Consider the following 22609-nt stretch of genomic DNA (forward strand, 5'->3'; position numbering starts at 1 on the left):
TCTTTCAAACAAAAGAAAAAAAAGTTTTCAGATGAAAGGGAATTTATATCTTTGGATTTTGTAGTTACTGTTGAGCAAAACAAGACATCTGATGACACCATATTGGCATTTGAGAACTTGCATTTCCTGCCATTTTTACTGTCAAATAAATCATCAATTGAGAAAAAATAAACTGCAGTTTAATAAAAAAAACATTAGTTAATAATATGTGGCCATATTGGGAAAATCTAGAACTCATGGTATATAAAACAAAATACTGGGATCTGGCATAAAACACAAAATTATTAAATGGCCTGTCAATAAAATGAAGTATTTCAGATTCTATATTTCACGAGAAGATTATTTGTTGAGAATGATCTCTTCGTGCAGATGTTGACACACCCTAAAGCAATGAGACACTGAAGTGTTGTTGTTCAGAGGCAGGTTTGGACGTTAATAACAAATTATTAAGTGCTGCGGAATATATACTGTACTGTATGTATGTAAAGGAAAAGCTGGACCACAGCCACACTCTGATCATTGGTTGAAATAACCCAGAGGAAGCCAATGCTGGTTCAAGCTGAGATCTATAAAAACAAACTGTCTCCGTTCTCCCCCTTTCTTACTCCATCCCTCTCCCTCCCTTTCTCTAACGCATACAATCCTCTCTCGCCGTCTCGTATCCTGGCCTGTTACGCGAGCAGCACAACGAGCAGCTGCCCGCGTCTTTAGATGATGAGGTGATTCAGCGGAGGAGCGATAGGCAGTAGCCAAGTCTCTCTTCCTCCATCTGCGTCTCTCTCTATGTCTCTGTCTCTCTCTCTCTCTCTCTCTCTCTCTCTCTCTCTTTCTCTCTCTCTCTCTCTTGTTCTCTTCTGAAAGTCTGACAAAATGCTGCCTGTTTGTTCTCTCCGCTGCCTGTCTCTGGCTTGGCTCATTACTGGTTCTGTTTTTAGACAATGGAGGGCCACAGTCTGTACATTCTCTGGTGTAAACATAAACCGGAGCTGAACATGTTGTAAAGGCGGATCCATAGAAGAAGAACTAACATCTGTCTTTGGAGGCATCTGGAGGCTTTAATTGTGCATTGTGACTCGCTCTTGCATCACACATAGGGAAACCAGACATCTCTCTAATACACTGTCTGTCTGTTATTTAGTATTCCTACAGCAAAGTTAAACCTGTGTTGGATCGCACTGGACTTGACACATATAGGTCTACACTACCACGATCATTTGAGGACTGCTGGTTAAAATTCATTACAAATTAAGTTAAAACCTTAAGACCTGAGGAAAAGTCTGGTTAGTGGTTACGTATCCCCTATTCAGTAGGCCTATTTAAAAGCAGTATATTACAGTATTTCTCAACAACTATTACTTCCCCATTTGAAGTAGGGTTTCTGGGAAATTTGTCAGCCCCCAAGTACCGGGAAGTTCCTTTTTGGTATATTTTTAATTAATTAATTATTATTATTAATAAGCCTAACTATAAATAGATACTCTTGCCTTTATGGCCTTTTCAGAGACATATTTGGTCAAAACTAACCAGACTAATGTACATTTTATTGGAAAAAACAGTATTCTAAAGGAAAAATGAATATGATCCAAACAGTAATTATAACTTGTTATAACAATAAACTCTAAAAATAGATAATTTCTTCTTCCGTAAACCCTTTTCCGCCTTGTCTATGTCACCTATTTGTTCTCTCTCTCTCTCTCTCTCTCTCTCTCTGTCTCTCTCTCTCTCTCTCTCTCTCCCTGTTTCAAAATGACACCACCGTGCCTCCCACCTAATCCTTTCATCCTCATCTTTACGCATTCCACTTGTCTTCCACCACCCACACACCTCACCGGCGCCTCTCCTCTTACCTTTCTTGCTTTTTAAAGATGACACGAGTCACGTTGAGAGTGAAAAAACGCCAGCGCTCCTCCTGTCCGCTTCTTGTTCATCATCTCCCAGGTTTCCCTCACCGCGGAGCAGCACTTGTGGTTTTCAATTTAACACAGAGATACAGCGTGCCAGACCAAAGGGAACCATAATATACTTAAAGCGTTCAGTCTGTCCGGGGCCTTTACCTCCACCTACCTACCCACCTTTATTTTTTAATTTTTTTACCATAAATGTTGGCAGATGGTTTAGCCTTTTTCATTGTCTCATTTTGCTATTTTTAACTACAAAAAGGAACACTGCACACCTTTTGAATCCTGTCTCTGTGTCTTGTTTGTCCCTTGCAGCCCATCAGCAATGCAGACTTCATCGTTCCAGTGGAGATCGATGGGACTGTTCATCAGGTACAGTACAGTTGCACCAATATGGCCGACTCCCGGCTAGTGGACTTGAATGAAACAGTGTGTGCGTGCGTGCGTGCGTGTGTGCGTGCGTGCGTGCGTGCGTGCGTGCGTGCGTGCGTGCGTGCGTGAAAGAAAGAAAGAGAGAAATGACAATGACAAAAAGAATAAACTGGCTATTTAGGCCACTATTTGCTTTGTGACTTAGCGTGCTTCTGTTTGAATGATATTTGATATGAAAGGTTCATCTTCCGTGTCCTGTTTGAAGCAGAAGCAGCTGTCCCACTGTAGCTGTAACCGGGTTCAAGTAATCCAGGATAGGCTTTCTGTATCCGTATTGGCCTATTCTTGATTACTTGCACTTGGGGGCAGCAACTAGCAACCCACGGAGACCTGCTGAAGAGGACCAAGACAAGCAAGACATGTCTGCAGTGTGTTGTGAAGGTCTCAGTTTGACAAAGGAAGCCAGAGTTCTAAACAAAAGGAGCCCTACAACACCATTACAGAATTGAGAATACAGCAGCTATGAGTTTAGAGCGGCCTAATGACTTATAGATATCAGAAAATATATATATATATATATTTAAACCAATACATATTAGGCCCCTATTCAATTAAGTCTCTATAGCCTTTTCCCCTGTTAAGTGTACTTGGAAATGGCAAATTTTTTATTTTATTTCAACATCCTGCTTTTATCGTGTTCTTCTGTATTGTATAACAGCACAGAAGGAATGATAACTCATTTTGCTCCTGAGGACCAGAGCTATTGATATGTTGACTGACAGCTGCATTCACCAATCAGTTCATGAGCAATCTGTTCATGAGCAAGACTCAGTTAAACGTCTGATGCCCTCATCCCATTGAGTCCAATCTTACCAGACATTTGAGTGGCCCTGGTACCTGGACAGCTGTTGTTACTGTGTGCCACTAGAACATTTTGGTAGTAACAAAAGACAGATTATGGTTTGATATCCAGCTTAACTCTAAAGGGGTGATTTCCTTTGAATGTCTTTGCTTCAGGTGTACGTGCTGAAGAGGCCCCACGTGGATGAGTTCCTTCAGAAGATGGGGGAGCTCTTTGAGTGCGTCCTCTTCACGGCCAGCTTAGCCAAGGTCTGTTCACTAGCAGTAGCATGTGGTAAAGACAGTTGCTTTACACGTCGCTTTATACGGACTGTAATAAAGGTGCACTATGTAACTTTGGATGTGTCAGCAAATTTTACAATTTCTAAGGTATAATCTCATAACTGAATAAACAAACTTGCCTCTTGGTAATATTGGATCCCTGGAACACTGTTTGAAGTTAAAAAGTTGCCTTGAAAGTGACTGTTTCACTGTTGTTGTTTACAGCAGGGGCCCACAGTTTTGTTTACAAACATATTCTTGTTTTACGTTTGCTTCCAAAATAATTTAGTTTTCATTCATGATGTTAATATAATTCAAGACTTATAATTACATGTAGAGAAAATATGTTTTTTTAAACTAACTGCAGGCTCTTCAAATGTAAACAAATCCACCTCCCCTTAAACTGCATAGTGCACCTTTAACCTATCTTCCTTCCTTTTTTCAGTATGCTGACCCTGTGGCAGACCTGCTGGACCAGTGGGGGGTGTTTCGCGCCCGGCTCTTCAGGGAATCCTGTGTTTTCCACAGAGGAAACTACGTCAAAGACCTCAGCAGGCTGGGCCGAGAGCTCAGTAGAGTCATCATCATAGACAACTCGCCTGCCTCCTACATCTTCCACCCCGAGAATGCAGTAAGTCGACCGTTTGCTCGATGTTCAACAGCGGTGATTTTTGATCTCAAACCTCCCATTATGCTCGACTGATAACAGTGAGGAAAGGTTGGACGTTGTATTAAGGCGACTGGTAAAAAAACATCACTTGTTAAGTGTTCACAACAAATGTGCAAATGATAATTCTGCCTGATATAATAATGAAACAGTGATCTTCAAGGTGGATCTATTCTGCACATATAAATGGGGACCAAAGATATTTTAACATATTTAACGGTAATGTTTTAGAATCCTGCCAAATTACACTCTCACTGCAGAGATAAGTTAGTGATATAGTTAATGATTTTGGTTATTATTTGTGTTATTATATCTGTGTGTTTTTAGAAGCAGCGTTGAGCCAAAGCCAGGCATCTCTTTTTAAGATAAGATTTCTCTCCTCTGTGGAGATGTGGCTCAGTGGAGCTGCTGCCGCTCCTCCTGCCTTTGATGCATTTCCCCCATTAATTATTTACATACAACTCGCACCATCTCCTCACCTAGAATGCAACACTTTGGCAGGGACTGTCAGCAGAGTTTTCCCCCTCGATCAAAGGAATTCAATCCCATTCCCCCTTCTCTCTCTCTCTATCTCTCTCTCTCTCTCTCTCTCTCTCTCTCTCTCTCTCTCTCTCTCTCTCTCTCTCTCTCTCTTTCTCTCTCTCTCTCTCTCTCTCAATTAAATTAAATTTAATTAATTATTATTTCAAATAGTAACACAATAATAACAAAAGGGAACAATCAGAACAATATGTACATATATAAATATGAGTACAAATGTACATACTGTATGATATATAAAATAATACAAACAATGGACACTTAAATTATTGCAGGTAACACATTTAAAATAATATTCAATAACGGTCATGCAAATTATAAGAAAAATAAAGATGATTAAATTAATCTAAAGAAAAGATACATATTATATGACAATTAATAATTATAGTAAAAATAATGATAATGAGTGATGAGTAATTTTTCTCTCTCTCTCTCTCTTTCTCTCTATCTCTCTCTCTCTCTCTCTGTTGTCCCTCGCTCCACAGGTCCCGGTACAGTCCTGGTTTGACGACTTGACAGACACGGAGCTGCTGGACCTGATTCCTATGTTGGAGGCTGTTAGTAAAGAGGAGGACGTTTACACTCTGTTACAGAGCCTGAGGAACAGGTAGCAGACGGGGGCCCTGCCTCTGCCCCGCTCGCTCGCTCGCTGCACAGAGGCCTCACCTCGCTGCCACGGCCCCTGCAGCCCCGGCCGGGAGACCCCATCCGAGGACTTAAGGCAATCGTTCAGCTCACAAATGGAATCTAGAGACAACAACTGTACAGATTTTTACCATCTCGTCGTTCTTAGAATCTTTGTACAGGAAGCCTCCTGACAAAAGATTATATTATCTTATGTACATACTTTATGTTTCTAAGAGCAACACATACATAAAGTAATTTTTCTATCAGAGAGCGGAGGTTTTACTATCCTATCAAGTAATATTTTAGTTACCAAAAAAGAAGAAGCAAATAGACAGAACGAAGAGCTTTTTGTTTCCTTTTCAAGAATGGGTGACCTTTAGGGTTGTTTTCTTTCGTGTTGAGCTGTGCTATGCAGGCTGTTGTTTATCGTCTGACCTTTTGTTTCAAACAACTGTGATTTCTCTTCTCTTACAGAATGAAGTGCCTTCATTACTGTGCTGATTTTGTTGTGTGGGGTTACGGGGTGCACATTTCTTATGCTGCATATTTACGCAAATCTTCAAAAGCATATTTACTAAATCTATAAATTGAAGTTGACAATGACTATTTGCTAATTGTCATTTATTATAAGAATAATTTATTTTAAAAATAATGTATCCAACTTGCCTGTCAATCCAGGATGATTCTTTGCGTTTGAGTTTAGTAACATTGAATTGGTAAATTTACCAAAGACTTTTACAATTCAGTGTGATCTGTGGCTGAATGACAACATTTGATCCTTGGCAGTGACTGTGATTATCCTTAAAGACATTGAAACCCCACTTGATTATTGAAAAAAAAAATAAAAAAATCCCGTGTGATGATGACATCACCGTCCAAGATTAAATGTTAAACTTTTGAGTAAAATATAATGATTAGCTTAGATTAAATGAAATTCTATTTATTGGGGGAAATCGGGGGTTGGGTGCATTGTAAAGACTGCTGTTGAAATCGTACTGTACAACATTATTAAAGTTGCAAGTTTGCACACTGTCAGTTTGTACCATGGTGTAATGACTTTGACTTTCCTTAAAGCTGCTTTGCTTATATAGTATGTAATATATGTAATATTTTCATATGAACATGGAATCAAATGACTGCATTTATTGTCAAATGGGTTGCCTGTATTTACAAATCCACATCAAATACATCATCAGAATCTGCAGTTTGTTCCAGTAGTTTTCAGTGAAAAACCTATAATGACTGACTATTAGCTTCCTCCCCAGAACCAAAAAATAGACAAAGTTGACAAAGGCTGATATTTCTGTCAGGAGTTGGTGGAGACCGAAAACAGAGCTAAAACAGAGTGAACTTTGGATTTCAATTCAGCACATTACAGTTTTTGCCGAATGCTTACACACATGTTGCAGACTTTGGCCCACTGTGTCAAAACTTAACACACAGGCTGAATAGGACAAAGCACATGGAGATAAACTTCTAACTTATACAGCAAAATGAAACTCTTGAAACAAAACCTTACAATCCCATTTTAAAACGGTTTTTAGCATCAAAACAATACACACATGCACCTTTGAATTACTCTTTCCTAGCAGCAACAACACACATATGGGCTTTATGCAAAACACAGCTGTATTCAGTACTTTGGATGGTTTTTGACTTTAAAAATCTCATACAGATTTTTTTGTGAAAGATTGATCCACTACAGTTGATCTAGACACATGAAAACAAAAGAAATGGTACCACTAGAATGTTCTACAAAACATAGTGTTGTAGGGGAATGATTGGACATTTAGGCTATGGATCCTGTCTCCTGTTTGCATCTGGCCACATCACCTCATCCACGTCACAGGCAATGTCCTTCCTTTACCAAGCAACGGGGGAAATATCGCCTTGCATGCTGTATCCAACCTCTTGAATTTTTTTTGGAAAGATTGATCCACTATATTTTCATTGAGACACATGAAAAAATATAGAAAAGCTTCTGAAAAAAAGTTTATATTGCAATTTCATGGTTTTGGCCAAAAAAAAGAAAGAAACACAACAAATAGGTAGGATCGCAGTTCTAAAAGCTATTCAGTGTGTCTCTATGAACTCTGAAACAATTACAGTAAAAAAAAAGTGTTGTAAGGAATGGGGTGGGTGGATTATGAATCCATTTATGGATACCGCCTCCTGTTTGCGTCTGGGCACATCGCCTCATCGACATCACATGCAATGTCATCCTTTGAGAAGCAACAACGAAAATATTCCTGATCTAAATGTCTTACAGTAATTATGGAGCTACTGTGTAGTTGGGCTGAACTCTCTGCCCAGGCTCCTATATTGATAGGCCATGATCTATAACATGGTCCACTATAGTGACCCTGTCTCTGTCTGTTGCCTTCTTTGTCCTCGTCCTCCTGCCGCTCTCTCTTGTCCTCTTTCCCTGACTCTTACTGTATTGTCTCACAAAGAAGCTGAGCTCACCTGAAGTGTATTTGTAATGCTAAGGCTCACACGGATTGGTATTCAATTAGCTTTATTTTTTTATTTTTCCTTTCTGTGAGTCTGTGTGCTTTTCCAAAGTTAGTTGTGTTTTGTATTTTAAATAGATGTGTTTTCCCAATGATTGCAGGAGATTTCATTTTTGAACAAAGTGTCTTATGTAAAAAAACAGTGTGTAGTGTTTTGCAAGAAGTGTGTTGGAGAATTTCAAACACAGTGCAAAGCACATATTGTGTTTGTGGGGTTGGTGCTTGTGTTTAGGGCAAGGTCACAAAAGCTAGAGGTTGTGATGCTTTGGGCCTAGCAACCACTATTAGTGTTTAAGCATTGGCAAAAACTGTAAAGACCTACTTCACCGCTGGGAATATGAAGGTGTATAGAACTCTGAGATCCTATGTAGTATAAATGTGCAAACATATTTTAAATCAGTTCATCTTAGCCCAAGAGGCAGAAAGAGTGTTTTATGGTCTCACTTTCTAGCTGTCTATTATATTATAATAGCGATTTTATAATGATAGAATGCCGATTCCGTATGGGTGAATTATTCCTTTAACTTAAAAGGTGATAATATATGAATGTTGTTGTCCCAGCTTGTTTCTCCTGCCTCTTAGTGGCTAACAAACCAGATGCATTTGTTTGCACTTTGAAACATCTACAGTCCTATGTACATGACTAGTCACCTGTACATTTCTTTTTATCATATCACATGATCTTCATCAGCAGACGGAGCCGGTGTTCAGTTGTCATGAAGGATTTTAAATATATTTTAAAAGCTTTTTAGCTTTTTTTTCTGATCTGTTTTGTTCATTAAGATTTTAATAGTTTTGGGCGTAGAAACCGAAATCTTATGGAATCGCTTACCTGCTAATAAAAGTGTTGTTTACCTGAAAGGATTGCCATCTACACATTGGAAAACATCTGTACGGAGGCATACGTTTTTATTAAATGAAGACATTTTACTTAATCTAAAAGTAAATGCTGATTTAAGGTTCAATAACGCCCTAAAAGTATTATCTGTTTTATTATAGGCTTTCCTTTTAAGGTAATTTTCATCATGAATTCAACACAAAAAGGCACTAGCTGCATTGCGTGCATTAATAATATGGATATGGACTAGTTAATGTGCAACCGAGAGAGAGCTCAGCTTCCATGTGATATCTAGATGTGAACTTTTAGCTTCCGCTTATGTTGCAGCCACTTTAACAGCAGCAGTGGATTAGCCATTACAGAGCTTATTGTTCAAGCCTGAAGAGCTCTTGTGTGTTGTTTTGTTTTTTCCCCCTTTTAATTTTCAACTCACGTCCTCAGACATGCAGGGGCTCAAGTTCACCAACTCGGTAAAATAATCATATTTTTCACAATGGAGTCGAGGACTGAATCTAAAAATGAAAAGCGGTGGCCAAAGGTAAGAGAACCTTAAGCCTGTTGACTTGTAGGTGTTGGTTTAGAGGTATAAAATAGGTTAGTTATGCAATAATCTGTTTATCCATGTTCCGTGGTGGGGATTGTGTGAACTATATAGGACAAAGACAAGTGTAATAGATGTATCCCTGAGCAGAAAATGTGCAACAATGCAATGTATAAGAAGTTCAGGCAGTTTTGTGGAATGGTTTCGAAGTGAAAGCAAATGCAGAATTTGATGCTTGTAGGATTAACAGAGCCTTTAATTAGAATCTGTCAATTGTCAAGATTACCCTCAGTTGTAAAAGCAACCAAACCTCCAAAGTATTCCTCCTTTTTTATATGTAATTCAGTGTTTGACTGATAAGGATCAACATCCATGCTCTGCAAAGACTCTCCCTTTCTATTACTTTAAAAGGTGTGCAAATCACTTTGGATACAGCGTTTTAATAAATCCCTACATTTCTTGAACAAATGTACAGTATACACACAAGCTGCCAATGCCCGTCTCTGTTGGGAGCATCAAAGCCCAGAGCTGTAAAAACCTTCCATAATGTCAAGCGGTTCCTTCTGGAGTGTGTGTACAGGCGAGTATAGGCACAGAACCAGAGATTTAGCCACTGGGAAAAGCCTCTCTTGATTCCTTTCCAATACCACTCGGCGCTCCTTGAGTCCAAATTCCCCCATCTGCTAGTTGTAAGAGTTGTGAAATGAATAATTGGTGTCAAGTAGCCGCCTCTGTAATGCCCGCTGTGCTGCTGCTGCTGCTGAGGGCTTAGTCGAAAACATCAACACGACTCTCTGACACTGGCTGCTTAAAGTAAAATCATGACTTCAAGTGAGGCTAGAGATTCTACCTCCTCACTCCAGGTGCAGTGAAGCTTGGCTTTGTGCTGCTTTTTCATTCATCCTTTAAAAAGAGGCAGAACCTATACGCCTCCATTGGGAACCTGGAAACAATGCATGCAGGAAGAGGCGTATTTAGGGATGTACTGTAAATATGGAGACAGGAAATTGCAGGTGTGTTCAATCCAGGGAGTGGAGACAAATACACCAAGCCCTTTTATGCCACACACACTCTCCAGCTTGCACACAGGGAAAAGGTAAAAGCCATCGATACACCCATTAAATAAAGGCAACCTCTCACTACTCTATACCTCCACAACTTTACAGAAGACGGCCAGGACTTCACTTCGCCAGACACAACACAAGGTGAGAGCCATACTTTTATTTTGGTGACAGATTTCACTGGATCATTTACCAGTTTATTTGAGCATCTCTCCATCTATTTACTTTTTCTGAATCACGTTAGAATTGTTAATAAAATCTTTATTATCATAATTGTTAAAAAAAATCAAATCATATTTTTGAACCTTCGCGCTTTGAAATTAAATGGAGATTAACACAGCAGTGTAAATGACAGCATCAATACGTCATTGTGTATTATATTAAATCAATGGACCCCTCGGGGTTAATTGAGGTGAAACCAGTCTTTCCTGTCCCAGTAATGGAAGTCTAATGGCAAGTCTTTAATGTACCTTTTCAGGGATTGTTTGTTTGAGTATTTCATTCATAATCAGGGTCAGGTTGCAAGGCTTTGGTTGTTTTACATTCACAACTTAAGGCACACGTCTTCTATAACTGGCTATAGAAACGCCATATAGAATAATGACTCAGAGTTTTTGTAGGGAATTGATTTAAATAATAAAGTATTTTAAGTGGTTATGTTGTCAGAAATATATCAGTTGTGAATCTAAATTTATAAGTTTCCTTTGTTTTTAATTTTTTTGTTTTACAGATACAGCTTAATCCGTCATATTCTATCATCCACTGCCAAATACTATATGCATTGAGAGTACTTAATCACAGTTTAATATGGGGAGTAGCCATGGGTGTGGCCTCTTGTTCGCCCAGAAAACAAAGCCAGTGGTCAATAGATCTTTTGAGACTGTTAATATAGTCTATGAATTAAAACGTAAAACAATTCATTCTTTTAAAAATGCATTTTTTTTATGTTGTGAGATGATAATTCTTATCTGATTCACTGTAATATAGATTTGATTAATTTGAATTTGAACAGTATTAAACCTAAATATAACCATTTGATATGGTGTACCAAGTTAGCTTAAGGCTAATTTTGGTGGGTCACAATTAAAACACACCTGCATTGACAGAACAACGCTAAATGAACAGGACAGGACACATACGAAATTGAACATAATACATTTGAACATGACATGAAACATTGAAAGCAAGGACATTGGGAGTGTATGATGTCAGAGGTGTGCTGCTTTAATCTGACTTCTCAATTTGTCTTTAAAGTGAGACTGTGTGACTTTTGACACAATCCAACTGTTATGAATTAAAAGTGTTCATAAGCAATAATTGCACTCTCACTCAATTTAGTACACTCATGAGTTTTGCTTTTATACAGTCTCGATTGGTCTGAGTATCTTATGGTGGTTAGCTAATTAAAACTTTCTTCGGGACTATGTTTTTAAACCTTTTTTAATATCCCATTGTTGTCACGTTTGGCCATTGTGGCTCCTGTTCATTTAAACTGCATAGTCTTGCTATACAGCTTCCAAAAGAACTGCAACCCTGTATTCATTTATATGTTGTTCAAATATTAAAGTTCTCCAGTGTGACTCACACACCAAGAAAGTCAAATTAGGTTGGACTGTACAACTTGATCGGCCCAAGCCCTATCATTGAATATAAATCTCAACCCTTTCCTTCTGTTTGCTCTCTGTGTCACCTCTTTATCAGATTCTGTGAATACCAGAGATTTGATAGTATTAATGAAGGGTGTGGTGAACATCCTGGTAGTATACAACTGACCTGATCAAGCTGACCTCACCTTACCTTACCTTACCTCACCTAACCTCACCCTCTCCATCAATCACTGCCCAGCAAGTCATTTTATTCCTGGACCAAAGATTAGACTCTAAAGGGAGGATGCGGTATATGAGCCATAAATTATAGCTGGGTTATTTTCTCTGGAGAATGTCTGCGGCCACAGCTCCTGCAGCTATTTGACTACATATCATGTATGCATGGATTGTGTTTGCTTTCGTGATATGTGGGCGGCAGGGTAACTAACGTCCCTCTGAGCCTTTTTTTCCATATGGCGTGTCACCGCTATAAGCCTATATTCTCTGCTCAGCTGCTGATACATTGTGTTTGCTTATCAGTGCTGTCGTTTCTGGTATATGGAGTCAAGAGGCAGTTTAAGCAACCATGATTGCATGGTTGTGTGTTGCTATGGCGCCTATGACACTCATTAGGGGGATTAGAGGTGTTTCGCTGTCAGAGATGCTAATCTTTTGAAATTGTTCATTCATCACATTGGAGACATCTGTTTCCTGGTGAAATGATAGGGAAGTCTTACGGATGAGTGATGCAGAGGACGAGGTCTAGGAAATGCAATATTTTTTTTGCTGAAGTACTTTGGAGGATTTACAACTTAATATGTTAATGCACTATTTAATGTGTTAATATTGTTAGAATATAATCAGTGGTGGAAGTGACTATTCCGATTCTTAACTTTAACTAATCTGTTAAATCATTGTAGTGAGATAAAAGCACAATATGTGTTAATGTAGAGGTATAGACTTGCTCAGAATGGAAATTCTTAAGCAAAGGGTCCCTGGACCTTCACTTAAGTAGACGACTTGAGTTAATGTGTCAAGTTACATTTCACCATGAACCATACATCATCATTGCTTGAATGTATTAGATATTGTACTTCAAGATGTTTAACGTTTCTGAAATTCTTCTGTTTTTCTAACTTTTCCTTATACATCTCACATAAATGTGTAGTATTATATAAATCAAACACCTGTGCATATGTAGCCTATATTTCTTTATACATTTATACACTGTTCAATGCAAGTACAAAAACATTTAAAAAATCACAATTCTCACTGTTTCGTTGTCACAGTTCAGCAGAATGATGAGTGATGACAGTCCCGACGCATTTAGAAGTGTCAGCCAGAAGCCAGGCCTGCAGATATGGACCATCAATGTAAGTCAGCTCTTAAGCAAATATCATGCCACACTCATAACTGTGTAGACATAACTGGCTGCATACACTGCTGTACTTTAACTAGGGTGTGGCACGCTGAAACTGTCATTTGTGTGTACGATGCAATACCTATTTAACATGTTTTTTTTCGTTTTCTTATTCAGAACATGCAGATGGTGCCTGTTCCAGCACAAGGCTTTGGCAACTTCTTTGAGGGAGACTGTTACATCGTTCTTTATGTGAGTGTACTGGCTTATTTCCCACTACAGGCTACAGTGAAGGCCTAATATGGCCTAATTTATACGTTCCGTGACAGTAAGTGTGCAAATGCCAGTCTTACAATCTGTGTCTCCTTCTGCTCTTTTATTAACATAGATAAGTCAGAACAAGGGCTCAGGCCAGACCTCCGACATCCATTACTGGATAGGGAACAGCTCCTCCCAGGACGAGCAAGGGGCGGCAGCAATCTTTGTCACGCAGCTGGACGAGCACCTGGGTGGGAGTCCCGTCCAGCACAGGGAGGTGCAGGGCAACGAGTCGCCCAGGTTCAGGGGCTACTTCAAAAATGGCCTCATGTGAGTTCCAAAGAAAGAGCTAGCCTAAGGTTTATGAACTAGAAGTGGGTGGTGGTGACCAATGTACTGTATGTTGTAATCTCCCTGAGACATGTTTTACAACATGTAATCCCCTCTGTATGCAGTTATTATGACGAAATAACACTGGTTTTAGTTGAGGCTTAGACAAAGAAATCCAGTTCCATAAACTCCCAACATTTTTATTTTGTTTTGCTCCCAGAGGCTTACAGAGGTACATTTTTAAAATAAACAAAACGGGAACTGCTCTCAGCTTGCTTAGCATTCATCCTCTCTGTTGTGGGTGTTTTATAGCACTTGAACTTTGTCCTGTACACTAATCTCCTCACAGCTACAAAAAGGGTGGAGTGGCCTCAGGTTTTCACCACGTAGACACAAACGTCTACAACGTCCTGCGGTTGCTGCATGTCAAAGGGAGGAAGCACGTCACAGCGACTGAGGTAGGCCTACGCAAAGTGGAATATAAGGGGGGGGATACGGCAAGGGGTTAATGCTTTCTGCCCAGGACCTCCCACTGAGGTTATTACCATACAGGCTTTACACAGCCACACTGCGAGGGATGTTGGCGCCGTAGGCGCTAACACATTACAGCATGCTTGTTATCAAAGCTGTCAAAGTGGGTGTTAATTGCTTGAGGAATATGAATCTGTGGTGTTTAATTAATTACTTTATATTTCAACAAATAGGCCTATCAATAAAAAAAAATCAGTGAAAATCTTTTTTTTTTATATATATATAAAGTGAAACTGATCTCAAGTTTGTGTGCATGTGTTGCAGGTGGAGGTGTCATGGAACAGCTTCAACAACGGAGATATATTTCTTCTGGACATGGGGAAGGTCATAGTGCAGTGGAACGGTCCCCAGAGCAACAGGAGAGAGAAGCTCAAGGTAATCCTGCACTCTGAAAAACATTCCACCACTATGAAGTAAAAGGCCAAAAGCTTTAACACCAAAAAATATGTTAGTATGAAATGTAGGCAGGGTTTCTTGGTTGAAGCTGGTTGAAGTGAATAAAAGTATAAAATACTGTAGGGTAGAGTGGGTTGAGTTGTGCCAGTGGGGAAGTAGTGCCACCCCTTGTTTCTAGAAAACCATAGAAGAAATTGGAAATGTGATCACATATTTAAGAAGAGCCATACATTTGACTCATCTTGTAAAGAAGGGAGACACATGGAATAAGATATAAGCACATTTAAGCTCAAAAAACTGTTTTTTGCCTTTCAAAATAAAATTTCCATGACCAAGGTTTTTTGATTATTGTGTCTGAACAATTATAGACACATTTGAAAACATTTGACACATGTTTAGTGCTATATGCTACACTTTGAGTCTATACAGTTAGCACAATGTCAGCCCTAAACTGCTGGGTCATGCTAATTATCCAAAATTCTGGGGTTGGGGTGATTTGTGCCAAAGGGCCTGGGGTTATAAGTAAGTAAGTAAGTAAAATGCATACCATTTTATAAAAGCACATTTATAACAGTTTGCACTGTCCAAAGTGTTGTACATAGTGCATTCAGTAGGTAAAGGTATTGTTATTATAAAGGTAAAATAACAATAACAAAAATAAAAGACATAAAGCCCAGACATCCACATATAAATACATTTAAAGGCAGAAATGGAGGGGGTGAATTTGTTCAGTAAAACCTCTTGTCCTTTGCTGCTTTTGTTCTGCAGGCAGTGCTGTTGGCTCAAGACATCCGAGACAGGGAGAGAGGAGGCCGGGCACAGATTGGTGTGGTGGAGGGGGGAGACGAGAAGGATTCCCCAGAGCTCATGAAGGTAATGGCGGCCGTGCTGGGCCAAAGGAGTGGGCAGCTGAAGGAGGCCATTCCCGATGACAAGCCCGACCAGGTGCAGAACTCCAACGTCAGACTCTACCAGTAAGGATTTTTATTTTCTTAATCTACTGCATCATGTTGGGGTATTTTTTTTGTCCATTGAATGAAATCACATCCTGGTTTTTTCCCCCTTGTGTTTCTCCTCAGCGTTTTTGAAAATAGCGGGAATCTAGTGGTTCAAGAGGTGGCCACGCAGCCTCTGACGCAAGACCTGCTGCACTCCTCTGTAATTGTCTTTTGTCCTTAGACGTGAAATGTTACTAGCACTGTCCTACTAGAAAAAATGGTCCTTTCTCATTGTTCATTCATCTTTTCTCAATCTCAGGACTGTTACATTGTGGACCAGAGGGGTTCCAGTGTGATGGTGTGGAAAGGAAAACAGGCCTCCAAGGAGGAGCGACGAGAGGCTCTCAACAGGGCAGTGGTAAGTTTACTAAATGACTAAATCTTAACCAAATATCAAAGGTCATCAAGCCAGGGCACTACAATAAAGTAGCCTACTTGAATTAAGGTAAATCCTATTCTTTTTATTTTCTCTAATACGTTAGAGGCATCCAATATTATGGTGCTCTTTTGACAGTGTCACCAAGTTAAAGGTGGAGTCAGCGATTCTGGAGAATGCAGTGAATATCTTCTCACAACCTTATCACTGTCCATGCTGTGTGTGCACTGAAAAAGAAAATCTGGTATTAATACACATCTGCTCTGTAAACTGGTATTTAAGCAAAGGGTATGTAAAATAAATGGGCCCACCGTAGCTAGCGACATACCTGTTTACAGAACCTAGGCTTTTTTAAAACAACAATTGATTTATTTTTCAGCGTACACAGTTCGTACATTTTGCGGACCTTGAGAAGAGATTATTCACTGATTTTGACAATAAGTTAGTTCGACGACAAGCATTCTTCAGAATTGCTGACTCCGTCTTTCAACAGTAATCTTTTCTGAAAGTAACGACGGATGCTCATCTTTTCCACCAGGGCTACATCAAAGCCAAAAACTACCCATCCAGCACCAGTGTGAATGTGATGAGCGAGGGAGGAGAGTCTGCCATGTTCAAGCACCTGTTCAAATCCTGGAGAGAAAAAGGGCAAACTCAGGGTCTTGGTAGCGCCTACAGCACGGGAAAGATAGGTAACCTCCACATAACCTCTGATGAATTTACATCTAGGTCAGGAAGCTTTCAAATAACTCTTTCTTCTTTTGACGCTTGCTTGGATAGGATTTGGATTTAGGATTGTGTGATTTATGAACTCCAGCTATATGGAGGCCCTAAGTGTGCAATATTAAACAACCATTGTGGTAACAATAATCATGAATACATACAGATACAGTGTAGGCCTATACAAATATTTGAAGTTACTTTAAAATCAAATAATATATTTTGTTTGTGTAGATTGATGTGATTATTTCTGTATGTTTTCTAATTCTGAACACGTTGGGTCTCCATACAGCAAAGGTTGACCAAGTCAAGTTTGATGTGATGGAGCTCCACGCTCGCCCTGAACTGGCAGCACGGCAGCGCATGGTGGACGATGCCTCCGGAGAGGTTAAGGTCAGGAAGAAATACGATGTAACATTGGGCCAAATAAATAAATAAAATAAAATAACAACAAAAAAGCTAGACAATGACCATGACAATATCTTTATCACGGGAAAGGCTGCTAAAAACTCTTCACATTCTTGTATTTATTTTTTAACGTCAGGTGTGGCGAATTGAGAACTTGGAGCTGGCCGAAGTCAACCCAAGCACTTATGGACAGTTCTATGGAGGAGACTGCTACTTGGTGCTGTACACATACAACCGATCAAACAAGCAGCAGTACCTACTCTACATGTGGCAGGTCAGTATCATCAGAGAAGGGGAAGGGAGACCAGCTACTTTGTATCAACTTGACTTTGTGTGTCTGTTTTACACCAGGGCCGTCATGCCACTAAAGACGAGATCACAGCCTGCGCCTACCAGGCTGTCAACGTTGATAACAAGTACAATGGAGCCCCGGTCCAGGTCAGGGTGGTCATGGGAAAGGAGCCCCGCCACTTCCTGGCTATTTTCAAAGGCAAACTCGTTATCTTTGAGGTGAAATTCTTTTTCTCACTGAAAATGATTTTGAATACATTCAAATACAAATAAGGTCTAAATGTGCAGGATAAATTATTGCTGCAATACAACAGGAGAATGTTTCATATCTGAAGGGAAAGGGTTAGAATATCATCATCAGGTATCACAATAATGCACAGAAAACATGCTAAAACAAAAAGACAAATCGATGTGTGTGTGTGTGTGTGTGTGTGTGTGTGTGTGTGTGTGTGTGTGTGTGTGTGTGTGTGTGTGTGTGTGTGTGTGTGTGTGTGTGTGTGTGTGTGTCTATAGGGCGGCACGGGCCGACCTGGTGTAGTCAACCCTGTCAACGGAGGTGCCAGGCTCTTCCAGGTGAGAGGGACTAATGAGCTGAACACCAAGGCCACTGAAGTGCCTGCGAGGGCTTCGTCTCTCAACACCAACGACGTTTACCTGCTGAAGACTGACCATATGTGCTACCTGTGGTATGGAAAGGTAAGTGAAGAACACTAACGTCATTTGAAAGAAATAAAAGAAAATGACAAAAAAACACAAGCGTTTGATGTGTGCATCTGTCCTTCCCCAGGGCTGCAGCGGGGATGAGAGGGTGATGGGGAGGGCCATGTCTGATGTGCTGTCCAAGCAGGACAAGCAGGTGGTGATGGAGGGCCAGGAGCCAGCTGAATTCTGGGTAGCTCTGGGAGGAAAAGCTCCCTATGCCAGTGACAAGAGGTAAGCAGCAACTTCACAGCTTGAATTAGGCCTTTTTATATAGAAATATATTTATTTGTAATCTAAAGAGAAATGTGGCTCATTTGCAGCCATTAGGGTTTCTTTCTTCTTCTTTCTCAGTGACAATCCAGCAGCCACATATGAACAAATGCATTCATTCTACCCAGGCTTTGATTTTTTTTTGAACATATTGGCTTTTTACTCGACATTGTATAACCCAAAGCAAAAACTAAATTTATAAAATAGGAGAAAAAAATCCACTTATAATTACATATTTTTTATAACAGTAATGAGCTTATATATAAATCTGCAAGGATAAGGCTATTTTTAGATCAAGGTCGGTCAAATACGCATAATGTCATCCCCACCACCCCAAAGACAGACACACACACACACACACACGCATGCACGCACGGACGCACACACACGCACACACCATGGACTGTATGACCCAGACAAACAGATTATGCAGTTGTAATGACGGTGTTGTTTCAGACTGCAGAAGGAGGAGCCTCCTCACAGTCCCCGGCTGTTTGAATGCTCCAATCAGACGGGTCAGTTCAGGATGACAGAGGTGGATGATTTTGCCCAGAGCGACTTGGACGAAGAAGATGTGATGCTGCTGGACACCTGGGAGGAGGTGAGAGGTCAAAGGAGCCTGAAATCAGCCAGACTTTAGACTGATTTCTGATATGTACCCTGCCCAGTCCTGGCAACTAAGGAATTGAAAGTGTGGAATTTCTGGAACAGATATAAGCTGTGAATTGGAGGATGTATTTGATTAAGGAGTTCTGTCAAACGACTGTGGGGGAAAATGAGATTAGTAAACTAGAGAAATACTTTTTTTAATGGTAGAAAATGAGCAAACAAGATCAACTGGACTGAGCAAGTTAAGCTAAGCACACCCCATTTTCTTGCTTAAATCTGCATAAAACTCATTCTTGTAAGGATATTCATATCTACAATTCAGTCCTCAACACTCTATTTTGCAATGCAATGACATTATTTGTTTAAAAAAAAAGAATTAAGCCTCTTAATATAGTAACGAGAAAGAATAAGGCTTAAGAAAAATAAGAATTTTAAGAACTTTTTTCTTTGGAAAAAGGTTTAAACTGGTAGATTTCTTTTTGCACAAAAATGCATCAAGATTTATGATTTATTTAGGGAAAAGAAATAAGCTAAATATTAACTAGAGCTTTCAGATTAATGTAGTAGCATACAAAGTATAAAAATGGAAATACTCATGTAAATTATAGTTCCTCAAACCATCACTTGATATTGAAATTAAATACACATTGTTTATAGTGCTCTGTAACTAAGAAATCAATCTCTCTTTTTTTCTACTTTCTTCAATTCCCCTCAGATTTTCTTTTGGGTCGGAAACTCAGCCAACCAGCACGAGACCAAGGAGGCGTGGCACAGCGCGCAGGAGTACCTGAGGACCCACCCAGCGGGCCGCGACCCCGACACACCCGTCATCATTGTCAAACAGGGATATGAACCTCCAACCTTCACCGGCTGGTTCAACGCATGGGATCCACATAAGTGGAGCGTGAGTTTGCAATATAGGCTATCTCTCTCTCTGATTCAGTTCAATACAATAATGTAACATGATTAAGGTTTTACAAATCACTGTTCGTCGTACTCTGTGACTGTACATTCCCCTTTACACCGACCCTGATCATGTTGAAGTCACTCGAACATCACACGAATACTGTGAATAATCTTGTGCGAGCGAATCGTTTCAGAAATTAAAAAAGAAAGGCACAGTCGCATGTGGATGATTTCATGGCTTGTTTGAAGATTGAAGACGACCCTGCATGCTTTCTCGTTTTTCAATCCCTACTCACTTGATCTTCTCCACAGGGAGGCAACTCCTATGAAGAGATGAAAAAAAAGCTGAGTGATGCAGCATCTCTCTCACAGATCACTGTTGTAAGTGAATGACTAACACTAATCCCTAACGCTAATTATTGACTCAATGTATTGATGTTCCAAATGCAATTACTACTAATGTCTCTAATGTGATACATAATTCTGTCACAGTGAATGTTTAAACATGTTTGATGTTTTCTACCAAATGTCATGCAAATAGAAACTCCTCCAGAAATATGACTTCGCTCACCCTGTGTCCTATGTCTGCAGGATCTGAACAACACTAATCTCAATAAGAGTCCTAGTGGTAGTGGTGCGGGTGGTTACAGGGCTCCAGGAGGGCCCACCAGCTCCCCGCCAGTCTACAGGGTCCATGGAGGTGATTGGTCCCCCCGACCAGCTACTCCTACCAGCCCAAGTTCTACCCAGAGAGCCCAGGCCTCTGTCTCAGTGGCCCTGTCCCCCGCCTCTAGCTTCACTCAGTCGGCCCCGGCTGGAGGCACCGTGTCCCCCTCTGCTGGGGGGTCTGGGAGGTACCTGGACCCAAAGCTGATCCTCAACAAGTCTCCCAGTGAGCTGCCGCAGGGAGTGGACCCGGGACAGAGAGAGGTATGTGGATGGGTGCAGACTTATGGAGCTCTTTATAACATGTCATTTAGCCAATGCTTTTAACTTAAGTGACTTACAACTGGAGGTATAGGCAGTTAGCATTAAAGGTCTTGCCTAAAGGACCCTCACTGATTGTTCTTGCTCTGACCGGGAATGGAACCATGGTTTCCCGTAACAAAATCAGTGGTGTAAAATGCTGAACTATTTTGCTATTATTAACGTGCTAGGTGTTGATAAATATGTGAGTATTGCAAGCATGGTTGATTTAGGGAACAAGCTTTCTTGAAGGAAAAGTCACAGAGCTCGGGTAAAAGTAGGGATGTCCTGATTGTGTTTTAATATTGAGTATCTGCCAAATACAATTGTATCAGTTGCGCATGGATATTAGAGTATTACAGCTGCAGAATGGACAACATTGTATCTCAATCATACTGTAATGGCTAACATAATAACTGGGATTGAGAGGAAGGTGTTGAGCATGTTGTATTTATATAGTGCGTTTGTGATGTAATGACATAGTGTGTCCAGAAGAGGGCGGCCTAACTGTTAACTGTCCTCCTATGTGCCCTGATTTCAGGACTATCTGTCTGATGTGGATTTTGAGAATCTGCTTGGAACAAATCGCTCAGACTTCCAGCGGCTGCCAAAGTGGAGGCAGAGTGACTTGAAGAAAAAAGCAGGGCTTTTCTGAGGAACAATGTCGGCTCGATTTCACAGAAATGTTGTCAAACGTTGTCTCGCTGTATTGTGAGGAAAGTTCTATGTTAAAAATACTAAGGCAGCATTTTAGCTGTTGTTGAGATAAACAGAATTGGTAAGGCACTGGCAGCAATATATATTTTAGAATTTTTGTTCTGTTTTTTAACATTCTGACAATATCTACAACCAAGTTAAAGTGATTACAAATGTTGTCAAGCATTAGCTAATGAACGTGATTGTGATAAAAGAGGAATGTAATTTCAAAGGCGTGACTTACACTTTAAATTAAGATTGTATGAAATAGTTATGCTTTATATTTATCTATATTATTCAAACTGTAATGCATTGTTATTCACCATGGCTGAATCACTCATATTATAAATAAACACAAACAACCTTCTATCTGAGTCTCTGCTGGTTTTATTTGAGAGCTTGTGCAAATTTACGCAAAAGTGACAAGACATACCAAAAGCAATGACAAGAGTCATGAGCTTGTCGTGGAAAAAACTGCTGTAAAACATCACATGATGACAATCAAAAACAACATATGATTTAGAATTAGTTTGACATGAAGTAAAATAAAACCAGGTAAAATAAGCTTCAATATTTTTAGAGAAGAGAATAATCATATGATACAGTAATGTTTTATATGCTTATCACATCAACTTTAAAAGGGAAGTTATAAATGATTTAAGTCTGTTTAACCTTTTGATATCAAACTGTTCATACTGTTGTCCTAGACGTTGTGTCCAACATCTTCACGGCATTTAAATAAATCAAACGTAAATCAAGGCTTGTTAGAGTCGGTAGTTCCTAAAACATTAAAACAGCTGAGTGCTTCTTTTGTTCTTTGTCAATACATTGTGTCCACGAGCATGAGCGTGATTTGCCTGGTGCTGAAAGGAAATATAAACCCTAAAGAAATATATGAAGATTTAAATACTATTCAGACATTACACAGCCAGTATATCTACAGCTGGAATTCTCCCCTTTCTCTATTTCATATGTACCTCTTCCCAGTGTGGCACATTTACACAGTTTAATAACTTAATTTACTACA

The 22609-nt window shown here is 39.8% G+C and overlaps 2 protein-coding genes across 3 annotated transcripts in view; both read left to right on the forward strand.

Moving 5' to 3' along the window:
* The window catches only part of ctdspla (CTD (carboxy-terminal domain, RNA polymerase II, polypeptide A) small phosphatase-like a), a 31362-nt gene extending 25146 nt beyond the window's left edge, over positions 1–6216 (forward strand). The window contains exons 4-8 of one of the 2 annotated variants that reach the window (XR_013845427.1): positions 2214–2270; positions 3288–3380; positions 3838–4023; positions 4753–4874; positions 5085–5213. Coding sequence is in view for 1 of the 2 variants with exons in the window: in XM_080050440.1 (XP_079906566.1) it covers positions 2214–2270; positions 3288–3380; positions 3838–4023; positions 5085–5210 (462 nt within the window). In the remaining variant the exon portion in view is untranslated. Of the gene's footprint in view, positions 1–2213; positions 2271–3287; positions 3381–3837; positions 4024–4752; positions 4875–5084 lie in introns of both variants that reach the window. The other variant, XM_080050440.1, reaches the window with a different exon arrangement.
* A 2854-nt stretch (positions 6217–9070) lies between these two features.
* Positions 9071–21541, forward strand: vill (villin-like; the record flags this gene model as incomplete). Its single annotated transcript, XM_080049751.1, has 21 exons — positions 9071–9115; positions 10285–10323; positions 13055–13138; positions 13303–13377; positions 13514–13713; positions 14063–14171; positions 14509–14619; positions 15409–15614; positions 15720–15798; positions 15898–15996; positions 16553–16706; positions 17027–17127; positions 17279–17416; positions 17494–17652; positions 17947–18129; positions 18221–18366; positions 18862–19006; positions 19730–19918; positions 20233–20301; positions 20512–20850; positions 21428–21541. 21 exons carry the CDS (start codon positions 9071–9073, stop codon positions 21539–21541), a joined length of 2784 nt encoding a protein of 927 aa, XP_079905877.1.
* Between the last annotated feature and the right edge of the window lie 1068 nt (positions 21542–22609).

The sequence above is a fragment of the Ammodytes marinus genome (assembly GCF_949987685.1).
Source record: "Ammodytes marinus genome assembly, chromosome: 21".
Classification (NCBI taxonomy): Eukaryota; Metazoa; Chordata; class Actinopteri; order Uranoscopiformes; family Ammodytidae; genus Ammodytes; species Ammodytes marinus.